The sequence below is a fragment of the Grampus griseus genome (assembly GCF_964374135.1).
Source record: "Grampus griseus genome assembly, chromosome: 11".
Classification (NCBI taxonomy): Eukaryota; Metazoa; Chordata; class Mammalia; order Artiodactyla; family Delphinidae; genus Grampus; species Grampus griseus.
Window position 1 is genome coordinate 78602260 of NC_139005.1, and position 13896 is coordinate 78616155.

General features: G+C 35.0%; 1 protein-coding gene across 1 annotated transcript in view; it reads left to right on the forward strand.

Moving 5' to 3' along the window:
• CFAP54 (cilia and flagella associated protein 54) overlaps positions 1-13896 on the forward strand; it is a gene marked incomplete at its 3' end in the record, with an annotated part of 310342 nt that overhangs the window by 245293 nt on the left and 51153 nt on the right. The window contains exons 63-64 of the mRNA XM_082667031.1: positions 443-666; positions 9186-9359. Coding sequence (XP_082523157.1) covers positions 443-666; positions 9186-9359 — 398 coding nt within the window. The remainder of the gene's footprint in view (positions 1-442; positions 667-9185; positions 9360-13896) is intronic.

Here is a 13896-nt window from a genome sequence, read left to right on the forward strand (position 1 = left end):
TAACATTGATGGAACAATGTTACATGTTTTTTCCAGGAGGTCCTCAGCAGGACTGAGCCCTCCTTGTCCATAGCTGTAGCCCTTTCATAACTCAATCTCATTGGCTCTTTTCTTCTCTCTATCACACTTTTCCTGTTCTCTCACTTGACATCGGTTTTCAAATAAATTACCTGCACCTACATTTTTGCTTTAAGTTTTTTTTGGGGGGGAAACCCAAAATAAGACAGCTAGATAGAATATTTTGCATTGCTAAGCTTGGCCAGAAGCAATTCTATTAGTGTATAAGCTTGAAAAATGGAAGAAGGTCATGGGCAGCCACTAGGTGAGGTGGGGATATACAGGAATAAAGTTAATGAGTAAAGGCCAACAATATTGAGACCATTTTGTTATCTAACATGACTCTATATTAGTGTTTTGGTTTTGTTTTTTTTTTTTCTTTAAGCATCTCTGAAGCCAGGATCTGGAATGTCTTTGCCAGATGACACACTTCTCACTTCTCTTTTCAACTCTGGATTGATTTTGCGCCAAAAAGAAATGCATTTTTTCCTTAAAAGATTCTTACAGCTATATTCTTCTTCTTGTATTGATGAATTTCCAAAAGAGCTATTTCAAGTCATAGAAAATCCATCTTTTCCAGAAAAATTCTTATATGACTCATCAAGCAAGGTAATGTTTCATAACATTATATGTTTCTGTAAGACTTCTTAGAATCATCCTTATATTTCCGAAAGAAGCACATTAACCTCAATGCTGGCACAAAGGTTTCTAGTTCCCTCAGAGTTCCTGGGAAGGCTTGTTTCTGTTTTACCAGAGAGAGGCCAACCAGACATCCTGGATTTTCTGTTTTCTTATGTCCTGTTCTGCTGCTCTCATAAATCTTCAAAATGTCTCAGAATTTTCTATATTCCTACACATAACAGTATCTCTCAGGGAGTCATTTTGCCAAGAAGTTATACAAATTTCAATATAATCACCCTATAAGAAAACTAGACTGAGTTTCTAAATCTATGCCCAATTTCTGTACCTTTGTTTTACACATGTAATAAAAAAATTCATTCTGTGTATTTTTTGCAATCATGATTGTGATAAATAGTAAAGGGAAGGTTTTTTAAGTAAAGTTAAAAGCTTGAAGGTTTGTTTTTTTTTTGAGGGCAGCAAGTGTTATTAAATTGGATGGGCTTTCCCAAAATATGTAATATGGAAACTTCTTTTAAGTTACCTATTGAAGAGACATAAAAAGAGGAGTATGAATGATTTTTTTTTTTTAAGCTACTGGGGTCTTGAATAATAGTAGTTTTAAAATAAACTATCAAAATGGATGAATTGGAAGACACAGAAAAAGTACAGAGTTTTAGTAAAAATAGAGATTTGTTTCAAGTTTGTTATATTCAACAAGCATATGTTGAATACTAACAATATGCCAGATACTTTTATCTGGTAGAGGAAGCGGGAATGGATAAGGCATAGTCGCTGTGCATAGTTCTGGTGTGGTAGCAGAGAGAGATGGGTAGAGTTATAGCACAAAGGAAAATTGCAGCACTTCAGGGATGCTTTTAAAGAGAAAATGGCAGGGTTAACAGCAGAAAGAATATGAAAATTAAAATGTTATTTCTACTGTCAATAACGTGTAGGGCTGATTGGCAAAGTGTAAACGAAAGGCAGTTATCCAAGAAAGAGATGATGAAGTAACCAAGCTTATGACCATAGGAATGGAAAGGAAGAGATGGATGTAAAAGATATGGCTTCAGTAAAATTGAAAACAAAACAAAACAGCTTAGTGACCCTGTGTAGATGGAAAGTGAAGACAAGAGAATGATCAATGTTTATTTCATCATTTGGAACCTCTGTGATCATTAGAGCATGGTAACACCATTAGCAGATACAGTGGAGGCGAGAGGGTGAGAATGTTTGTGGAGAAGGTTGGTATGTTCAGCTCTGAGATACAGAGTTTGAGATACTAGAAAACTTAAGAGGACATAACGTAAGTTTTCAATATGTATTTGTGAAATGAATAAATCAAGTCATTTGCGTAGAATTCTTTCAAAAATAGGAAAATAACATTCATTTATTTTGAATTATCTTGACTTTGGACTTCACCATACAGTACTTTAATTTTTATAATTATAGACTTGCCCATACCAGACACGTTCATGTTTCTGTTTTCAACTCTCTGAGAGAAGTGACCTGAAAATGTGGCTTGTTCCAAATGGGAACCTTTTCTCATTTTATCCTACTGGAGTATAGTAACCTTATGTTTGGGGTAAATAATAATAAAAATTTTTTTTTAAATCATTCTTTGGAACAAGAGAGTAGGGTGACTGTGAATAAACTGTGATTTTAAAAAGTAGTGGAAAGACCTACTAAGGAATATTTAAGAATTCAGTTAAAGAAATGATCCTCAATTGGGGTTATGGAGTTGGCCCCAGGGCAGTGTATTGGAATCCACATAGGAGGATTTTTCAAATTACTTTCTGGATTCTGGGGTATTGGGATGGCCAATACTCAGCATCTCCATTTCCTGCCCCAGTTTCTAAATCTTTGAGAAATAAAAGAGTAAGCCATGGTGGAATTAATAAATATGCAACTTTGTGAATCACAAAGTTGATATTGTAGGATATGGTTTATATTTACCGGTAAATGGTCTCCCTAGTCGTGATTAGCAACGTTTACAGTTCTACCAATCCAGGCTTGGGGGTTTTGGCAGGGAGAGGGATCATTACAGGCCTACTTAAAATCTGTGGGGACAGAAACCCTTTAAAATCTGTTGCATGAAGGAGCAGAGACTGTTCACTCCCTACAAACAGTATGCTCATAAGCAGAGAGAGCAGAATAATGGATATTCAAAATTCTTTTTCTCAGATTCACCAATGAAGTAATTCTCTTGAGGGAGAGGAGTGAGAGGAGGTGGAAAGGCCAGGAATGTATCATTGATGTCTGGCCCTCCACAGTGCAGGAAACTGTGGAGTGGGGTCACATCGTTTCCATCTAACACCAGAGTCTGGTTCACCCATCCTCGGGACCGAGACTACCTTGAGGTTTACTGCCACATGTCCCAGACACTTCAGGTGTTTTGGACTAGGGGAGAGAGAATGGGAAGGTTGAGAACTGTAGTTTCAATGGATGTATTCTTGTGAATATTTTATAAGAGTTTGGAAACTAATATGTGTGATATCATAAATACTGTTCTGAAAGGAGCTTTGCTTGAATATTTCAGTATTAAGGTCAGCCCATCATTATCCAGTTCCTAAGGATGACGCTGCAAACGTACAACCTTGAATACAGTGTAAATATCAATACATGTGATATTTCGAATGGTAGCAATATTATCAAAGAGTTGTTTCACCTGCTCTTTTTTTTTGGGGGGGGCGGATATAATTAGTGTAACACTCTCCCAGGATAATCAGCTCCGGAGATCACTGTCACTTGCCTGACAGGTGCAAGCCACCTAATCATGTGTTTGTTTCACTGGGGTAGACAGAAAACGAGCATAAAGCCTTTGGATTTTTAAAAAAATAACCTCCAAGCTTGGCTGATTTTTATAAAAACATTTTTGAGCCTTTAATCACTCAGGAGGCTATTTCAGTCAAACTCTTTCCATACTTTGATACAACCTGCTTTTCCCCCACAAAGAAGTAGATGCCTTTCCAGAACCATCATTGCTACATGTCATGCTCATCAGCTTTGTGAAGCTGTATGTTGTCAAGTCTATTGAAGCTTTGTGATGGAAAAACAAAAGTGCTAAACAAATTACATTAAAAATTCCCAAAACCAAAAAGGACTTGATTAAAATACTGCACAATGCTGAGTTATTCATGTTTAGACCGTGACAGACTGCGTAAGGTCAAATATTTGATTAGTGCAAAGTGATTTGTTGGTTATAGGACGTGGCGAACAAGAGTGCTTCTGGTAGGTCTGTTGTTTCATTCCTTTCAAACAATAAATCAAACATATAAAAAGTACTCAGTGTATAGCCCATTGACTAGCTTATGTAATTAATCCCATTAGCAATTAGATATTATATTTTTTTAAGTGAATAGAAAATTCATAATATAAATATAAGTATAAAAAATATTTATAGGACATTCCATCCAAAAACAGCAGATTACACTTTCTTCTCAAGTGCACACGGAACATTCTCCAGGATAGATCACATCTTGGGTCACAAATCAAGCCTCAGTAAATTTAAGAAAATTGAAATCATATCAAGCATCTTTTCTGACCACAACACTATGAGATTAGAAATCAATTACAGGGAAAAAAACGTAAAAAACACAAACGCATGGAGGCTAAACAATACGTTACTAAATAACCAAGAGATCACTGAAGAAATCAAAGAGGAAATAAAAAAATACCTAGAGACAAATGACAATGAAAACACGATGATCCAAAACCTATGGGATGCAACAAAAGCAGTTCTAAGAGGGAAGTTTATAGCTATACAAGCCTACCTCACGAAACAAGAAAAATCTCAAGTAAACAATCTAACCTTACACCTAAAGGAACTAGAGAAAGAAGAACAAACAAAACCCAAAGTTAGCAGAAGGAAAGAAATCATAAAGGTCAGAGCAGAAACAAATGAAATAGAAACAAAGAAAACAATAGCAAAGATCAATAAAACTAAAACCTGGTTCTTTGAGAAGATAAACAAAATTGATAAGCCACTAGCCAGACTCATCAAGAAAAAGAGGGAGAGGACTCAAATCAATAAAATTAGAAATGAAAAAGGAGAACTTACAAGAGACATCACAGAAATACAAAGCATTCTAAGAGACTACTACAAGGAACTCTATGCCAATAAAATGGACAACCTGGAAGAAATGACAAATTCTTAGAAAGGTATAACCTTCCAATACTGAATCAGGAATAAACAGAAAATGTGAACAGACCAATCACAAGTAATGAAATTGAAACTGTGATTAAAAATCTTTCAACAAACAAAAGTCTAGGACCAGATGGCTTCACAGGTGAATTCTATCAAACATTTAGAGAAGAGCTAACACCCATCCTCTCAAACTCTTCCAAAAAATTACAGAGGAAGGAACACTCCCAAACTCATTCTATGAGGCCACCATCACCCTGATACCAAAATCAGACAAAGATACTACAAAAAAAGAAAATTACAGACCAATATCACTGATGAACATAGATGCAAAAATCCTCAACAAAATACTAACAAACAGAATCCAACAACACATTAAAAGGATCATACACCATGATCAAGTGGGGTTTATCCCAGGGATGCAAGGATTCTTCAATATATGCAACTCAATGGATGTGATACACCATATTAATAAATTGAAGAATAAAAACCATATGGTCATCTCAATATGCAGGAAAAGCTTTTGACAAAATTAAACACCCATTTATGATAAAAACTCTCCAGAAAGTGGGCATAGAGGGAACCTACCTCAACATAATAAAGGCCATATATGAGAAACCCACAGCAAACATTCTCAATGGTGAAAAACTGAAAGCATTTCCTCTAAGATCAGGAACAAGACAAGGATGTCCACTCTCACCACTATTATTCAACATAGTTTTGGAAGTCCTAGACGTGGCAATCAGAGAAGAAAAAGACACAAGAGGAATTCAAATTGGAAAAGAAGAAGTAAAACTGTCACTGTTTGCAGATGACATGATACTATACATAGAGAATACTAAAAATGCCACCGGAAAACTACTAGAGCTTATCAGTGAATTTGGTAAAGTTGCAGGATACAAAATTAATGCACAGAAATCTCTTTCATTCCTATACACTAATGATGATAAATCTGAAAGAGAAATTATGGAAACACTCCCATTTACCATTGCAACAAAAAGAATAAAATACCTAGGAATAAACCTACCTAGGGAGACAAAAGACCTGTATGCAGAAACCTGTAAGACACTGATGAAAGAAATTAAAGATGATACAACCAGATGGAGAGATGTACCATGTTCTTGGATTGGAAGAATCAATATTGTGAAAATGACTGTACTACCCAAAGCAATCTACAGATTCCATGCAATCCCTATCAAATTACCAATGGCATTTTTTATGTAACTAGAACAAATCATCTTAAAATTTGTATGGAGACACAAAAGACCCCGAATAGCCAAAGCAGCCTTGAGGGAAAAAAACGGAGCTGGAGGAATCAGACTCCTTGACTTCAGACTATACTACAAAGCTACAGTAATCAAGGCACAAAAACAGAAACATAGATCAATGGAACAAGATGGAAAGCCCAGAGATAAACCCACACACCTATGGTCAACTAATCTATGACAAAGGAGGCAAAGATATACAATGGAGAAAAGACAGTCTCTTCAATAAGTGGTGCTGGGAAAACTGGGCAGCTACATGTAAAAGAATGAAATTAGAACACTCCCTAACACCATACACAAAAATAAACTCAAAATGGATTCCAGACCTAAATGTAAGACTGGACACTATAAAACTCTTAGAGGAAAACATAGGAAGAACACTCTTTGACATAAATCACAGCAAAATCTTTTTTGATCCACCTCCTAGAGTAATGGAAATAAAAACAAAAATAAACAAATCGGACCTAATGAAACTTCAAAGCTTTTGCACAGCAAAGGAAACCATAAACAAGATGAAAAGACAACCCTCAGAATGGGAGAAAATATTTGTAAATAAATCAACGGACAAAGGATTAATTTCCAAAATATATAAACAGCTCATGCAGCTCAATATTAAAGAAACAAACAACCCAATCCAAAAATGGGCAGAAGACTTAAATAGACATTTCTCCAAAGAAGACATGCAAATGGCCAAGAAGCACATGAAAAGCTGCTCAACATCACTAATTATTAGAGAAATGCAAATCAAAACTACAATGAGGTATCACCTCACACCAGTTAGAATGGGCATCATCAGAAAATCTACAAACAGCAAATACTGGAGAGGGTGTGGAGCAAAGGGAACCCTCCTGCACTGTTAGTGGGAATGTGAATTGATAAAGCCACTATGGAGAACAGTATGGGGGTTCCTTAAAAAACTAAAAATAGAATTACCATATGACCCAGCAATCCCACTACTGGACATATACCCAGAGAAAACCATAATTCAGAAAGACACATGCACCCCAATGTTCATTGCAGCACTATTTACAATAGCCAGGTCATGGAAGCAACCTAAGTGCCCACTGACAGATGGACATAAAGAAGAGGTGGTGCATATATACAATAGTATATTACTCAGCCATAAAAAGGAATGAAATTGAGTCATTTGTTGAGATATGGATGGATCTTAAGACTGTCATACAGAGTGAAGTAAGTCAGAAAGAGAAAAACAAATATCATATATTAACGCATGTATATGGAACTTAGAAAAATGGTACAGATGAACTGGTTTGCAGGGCAGAAGTTGAGACACAGATGTAGAGAACAAACGTATGGACACCCAGGGGGGAAAACTGCGGTGGGGTGGGGATGGTGGTGTGCTGAATTGAGCAATTGGGATTGACATGTATACACTTATGTGTATAAAATTGATGACTAATAAGAACCTGCAGTATAAACAAACAACAACAAAAAAACAACTAATACTAAACTTTCTTTGGATTATTTTTATAGAAATATGTTAATATAAATGTTTCAGACATTACATGAAATTTCTAAAAAAAAAAGCACTCGGTGTATAGCCCATCGACTAGCTTATGTAATTAATCCCATTTGCAATTAGATATTACGTTTTTAAAAAGTGAATAGAAAATTAAATGCCCTATTTTAATATTGATTTGTGTTATAGTTTATTATTATTAGGCCATCATGCTAATAAACACTATATATATTGAAATAGAAGGTATTTGCTTTTTATTTTTCTCCACTTAGCTAGTTATTAAATATGAATTCTTTGCTAAAATAGTCAGAACCTCTGAAAAGTGCTCAGATATGAAAAAATGTGAGAATTTTTTTCTGAATCAATTATTTACCTGATTTTTTGGTGAACTGCCTGACATAGAATTAATCTTTATTAAGCACTTTTAAATGATTATTTAACCCTAATAATCTTATGTATTATGCATTTTGGTCATGTTTTTAGTATCATAGTGCTAATAAATGAGGATTCTGGCTTATCATATCCCTTTATGATAGTCTCTAGACATTTTAAAATAGTTTTCACCTTTGATATTACCTTTCAGTCCAGACATGTTTTTTCTTTTATTGGTAGACAACTTGAAAGGTCAATGTATTTATTTCTCTCTTTATTTTTATTTTGAAGACTTTGACAGTCTTCTATTGTGTCTTGAATAGACTCAGAAATGGAAGGTACAAAGTGTTATAGAAACACCAGGCATTTGTTTCTAGCCACTGACATGTTCCCTTTGGTCACCGAGCCTTTGAGACACCTTAGATGTCAAGAGTTTAGTAGAAGAACTGCTTTCCAGCTACCATGCTGTAATCTTGGGAATAACAAGAAATTAATTTTGAAAATAGTTTGTTCTCCATTGAAGAAAAGCCTTTATAGAGTTGAGATATTATTATCAGCATTATTATCTCTCTGGCTAGACTCTTATTTTGTTGATAGCATTCATGCTTTACTTTCTCAGCTACCTTAAAAATCTAAGTAAATATTTTATGAAGTTGCCAATTGCAGTCTACACATTTTTGTTACTTGAAAACTCCTGATTCAGGGACCAAGTTCCATCAGATGAGCTGGGCCCAGATCCACCAAGACTAAACTTACAAATCAGCTACATTCATTTAAAGAGGGAATGAGAGTAATGGATTTTAACCTCTTAGAGCAAAAACTCTGTCTTATTTTGCATATGGTACTGCAAAGAATGCTATTGGAAAGTAGATAATAAATTGTAACCAAACCCTCAGTATATTCACCAGTGAATAAACAAGAAGAAAAGTAGAAGATGTTCTTAGACCACATGGTGACCTTGAGACTGAAATGATAGCATGGACATTTTCCCTCTAGATCTTTACTCTTGAATATTCACCAAAGTGGAAGACATTTGTTGAGTTCACTGGGTTTTGAAATAAATTTTTTCTATAAAAGAATCTTCTCTGTGGTAATCAGGGGCAGTTTTAAGACCTACATCCATAAAACAAGCTGAGATGATTCCCCGAGTTTTCCAATAGTCAATATTGAATGAAAATTGAATGAATGTTTTAAATATTGAATAAATTCATTACCAGCAATTAAGCTGATGTTTCTGTTTGTTCCCCAGTTAGGAACAACTGACAGTTCTCTACACTCCAATTTATCATTAAAACTCTTTGCCAGCCCATCATATGGAGATGTGGTGTCCTCAGTTGTAGCAACACAAGCTTTAAACAAAGAACTTTGCTTTCAGTGGTACATTCCTCCCCTGGAAAAACCTCCAAAGGAAACAGAACCTATGGTATGTAATATAATTATAAAGCTAAATCTTACAATTGGATATAAAGTTTAATGAAGCCATTATAACTTAAAGAGTAGAGAAGATCTTCTTATCATATAGACAGAAATATACAGCAATTTAGAATCTATGTTGTCTAGCAGAATGAATGTGAAATAATTAAGAGATCCTGGGAAAGTTGGATTCATATTGATCATTTTCCTTTTTCCTGAACTTAAAGAGAAACTTTCCAATGTGTTACCATTAAATATGATGTTTAATATTTTTTTGTAGTTATCCTTTATCACATTAAGGAAATTTTTTCCTATTGCCACCTTAATAGGAAGTTTTATCGTGAATATTTTACTGTATCTATTAAGAGGATTTTATCATTTATCTCTTAATATAGTAATTGATTTTATAATATTAAATCAGCCTTGTGCTCCTGAGATAAACTCAAATTGGTCATGATGTATTCATTTTACTAGATTCAGTTTGCTAATGTTTCATATTGAATTTTTGCCACTGTTTTCAAGAGTAATATTGGACTATAATTTTTCCTTTTTGTGCTATCCTTGTCAGATATTTTCTGTATGAGGCTTTTGCTAGGCTCATAAAATGTGTTGATAAATATAACCGTGTTTTTCTGTTCTATAGTGAAGTTTGTGTAAGTTTGGAGTAACCTTTTTCCTCAGATATTTGCTAAGAGCTCATCAATAAAGCCCTTGTGTTTTTGTTGTGAGATAATATAAGACTAGTGATGTAATTCTCCATAGTTAGAGGCAGTCTTTAAGCAATAGTACTAATGTACTGGTTATCACAGCTGGTATCAGTTCTGACTGGGCTAATATCTGTTGTAATGGTTAGTGCCTTTGTCAAACCAAGTTTTAAGTATTCTAACTATCACCCCTGTTTATAGAACATTGGGATTTTCTATTTCTTCTTGAGTCAGTTTTGCTTAAGTTGCTTTTTCTGGGAATTTTCCCATTTTATTTAAAATTTCTCTCATATTTTTAAGCTATCTGGTGTATTTGTAGTGAAGTATCCCTTTTCACACCTTATATTGCTTATTTGTGCATTTTTTTCTTGGTCATTATCACCAGAGATTTCTCATTAATTAGTTTTATTTCGTTAACCCTAAATATCTTTCTTCTACTGTTTTTTTCGTGTGTGTGTGTGTTCTTTTCCTAACTACTGACTTCTTGAGATAGATATTAGCTCAATATTTAGTTCTTTCTTTTCTAATCTATGCATTTTAAGGCTATCAGTTTCTCTCTAAATATTGCTTTGGCTTCATCCCACAAGTTTTATTATAGTATTGTCATCATCTTTCAGTTAAAAATAACTTTTAAAGTTTCCATTGTGATTTCTTTGACTTGTGGGTCATTTCAACATATGTTTCTTAAGTTACAAACTATATGAAGCTTTTCTAGTTATCTTTTGTTATTTATTCGTAGATTATTTTGTTCTGTGGTAATAAAAAAAATGCTCTGTATGATTGATATTTGTTGAAGCTTGCTTTTTTTTTGCGAGGAAGGTGTTTATTGTGTAAATATTCCATTGCTCTTAAAAAGAATGTGCTCTCCTCAGTTGTTGAGGCAGTGTTGATATATTTCCAATAGGTTAGTTTGTATATTCTTGTTCAGATACTCTATATTCTTGGTGATTTTTCTATTTTTGTTTGAAAATCAAAACAAAAGATCCCACATGCCTCGGTGGGATTTATTTTTTTTAAATCAATTACTGTTGACCCTTGAACAACATAGGAGTCAGGGTGCTGACCTTCCTCACAGTTGAAAATCTATGTGTAACTTTACAGTTGGCTCTCCATATCCACATTTTGGATTCAGTCAGCCATGGAGTGTGTAGTATAATCATACGTATTTATTGGAAAAAATTCTCATAAAGTGGGACCTGTGCAGTTCAAACCCGTGTGCTCAAGAGTCAACTGTACTGAGATTTTAACATTTAATTCTCTCACTGAGATTGCTGTTGTTTTGTTCTTTCTTGTAGTTCTGTCAAATTTTACTTTACCTAATTGTGAGGCTTTGTTCTTAGGTGCAAACAGATTAATAAGCATTGTGACTTCTTGGTGAATTCAGTGACTTCTGACCTTTTCATAATAATGATATTTCCCTCATAAAGCCTGCCTTGTTTGATATTACTAGAGGAAAGTGACTTTCTTGTGGTTGTTATTTTCATAATATTTCTTTTTCTAACCTTTTGCTTTCAACCCGTTTGTGTACTTGTGTTTTAATTTTTTTTTCAAAATATTTATTTCTTTGGTTGTGCCAAGTCTTAGTTGTGGCGCATGAGATATTTCTTTGCGGTGCTCAGGCTCTTCATTGCAGTGCACAGGCTTCTCTCTAGTTGTGGCATGCAGGCTCCAAAGCGCACGGGCTCAGTAGTTGCAGCGTGCGGGCTTAGTTGCCCCGCAGCATGTGAGATCTTAGTTCTCAGGGATCGAACCCGAGTTCCCTACATTGGAAGGTGGATTCTTAACCACTGGACCACCAGGGAAGTCCCTTAATTGTATTTTTAAATAAAGGTATACACTTGGATATTTTAAAATACAGTCTGACAATATTGTATTTTGACTAGAGAAGTTAGTCCATTCACACTTAATATAAATAATAATATATTTGGTTTTAAATCTACCATATTATTTTGTGTTTTCACTTGTCTCAGATTTTCTGTTTTCCTCAGGTTTTCTGTCTTTCTCCCTTTTTTGGGATTGATTACTTTTTTCATTCATTTGTCCTCGCTGAACTTTGAAATTATGCATTCTTTTGCTGTGAACTTTGAAATTATGCATTCTTTTGCTGTGCTTTTAGTGGTTACCCTCAGGACAACATATCAAAGTCTAAAGTTTCTTTCTTTTTTTTTTTTTTTTGAAAGATTTATTTATTTTTGGCTGTGTCAGGTCTTAGTTGCAGCACATGGGATCTTCGTTGAGGCATGTGGGATTTTTTTCGTTGCAGTGCACAGGCTCTTCATTGTAGTGTGCAGCCTTCTCTCTAGTTGTGGCATGCGGGTTTTCTGTCTCTAGTTGTGGCTCTGGGGCTCCTGAGCGCGTGGGCTCTGTATTTGTGGCACATGAGCTCCAGAGCGCATGGGCTCTGTAGCTTGTGGCGCGTGGTCTCTAGTTGAGGCGCGCGAGCTCAGTAGTTGTGGCGCACGGGTTTAGTTGCACCGCGCCATGTGGGATCCTAGTTCCCTGACCAGGGATCGAACCGGTGTCCCTGCATTGGAAGGTGAACCACCAGGGAAGTCCCTGCATTCTTTGCCACTGGACCACCAGGGAAGTCCCAGTCTAAAGTTAATGAATGATCTTTATTCCTCTAATGACTTGAATGATATTATTGTACATTTTCTTTTTTTAACCAAAATATTATTTTTAATTGTTTTATACAAGAGTTATTTTCCTTTAGAATTTTCTACATATTCATCATTTGCTTTGCTTTCTACTCCCTCTTGCATTTTAGACATTCCATTTAGGATCAACTTCTTTCTGTTGAAGTACATATTCTGGAATTTCTTGTGGTGAGCATCTTCTGGAGGCAAACACTCTCAATTTTTGTTTGCCTGATAAATATCATTGTTTTACATTTATCTGTGAAATGAATTTTTATGGAGTAAAGAATTAAAGATTGGAAATTATTTTCTTTCAGTACATTCAGAATGTCATCTGCTCATTTCCATTGTTCTCTTGAGAGTCAAATTGTTGTTGCTTTAAAAATATTCTGACTTCTTTCATGAGCCACTTTTGAGACTTTGTCCTTGCACAGTTTTACTGGGAATGGTTTTCTTTTATTTATTTTGCTTACGTTAGTGTAGTGGTTAAGAACACAGACTCTAGAGCCCTCAGAATGGAGCAAATCAGACTCCTGTTTTGAATCCCAGTTCTGTTACTTAGTAATTTTGTAACCTTCAGTAGATTAGTTAACTTTTCTGTATCATGGGTACCCTAGACATAATTGTGTAAACCCTCGACCTAAACAGTAGTTATCATTTATTATTCTTATGTGAAATGATTTTCACATTATTATGCTGTTTGAAAGTTTAATAACTTCAAATACACATGTAATACACTTGGTAAGCATTATTTTAAAGCACCTTTTAAAGTTTACCAACAATATCTCCTTATACACACTTTAGCTGCCAACAATGGGCAGAAGAGAGAGTAAACTCTGCCTAACCAGCAAAAATTAAAGTGCGTAGCAAATAGGAGAAAAAACTTAGTTTCTCTCTAAATGCTGGTTACAAATTTGTATCACATACGAAACTCCTTATTTTAATGTTTATTATCTTTATCTAACTCTATATCTGTATCCATATCTATGTTCATATACATGTATAGACATTTGCAACAGGGCTAACTGGGGAGCAGGAAAGGGGGCAAGTATTTGGGAGCAGTTCAGTATCAATGCCTGAACTCTGGGAGGTAGAACAGTGATTCCGATTCTAGGAGAGTCTTGAAGAGTCAAGCTTTTAAAAATGGGACGGGGGTCTAACTACCACCTTTTGCAGAGGAACCTTCCACTATAGCACTCCTTTGATT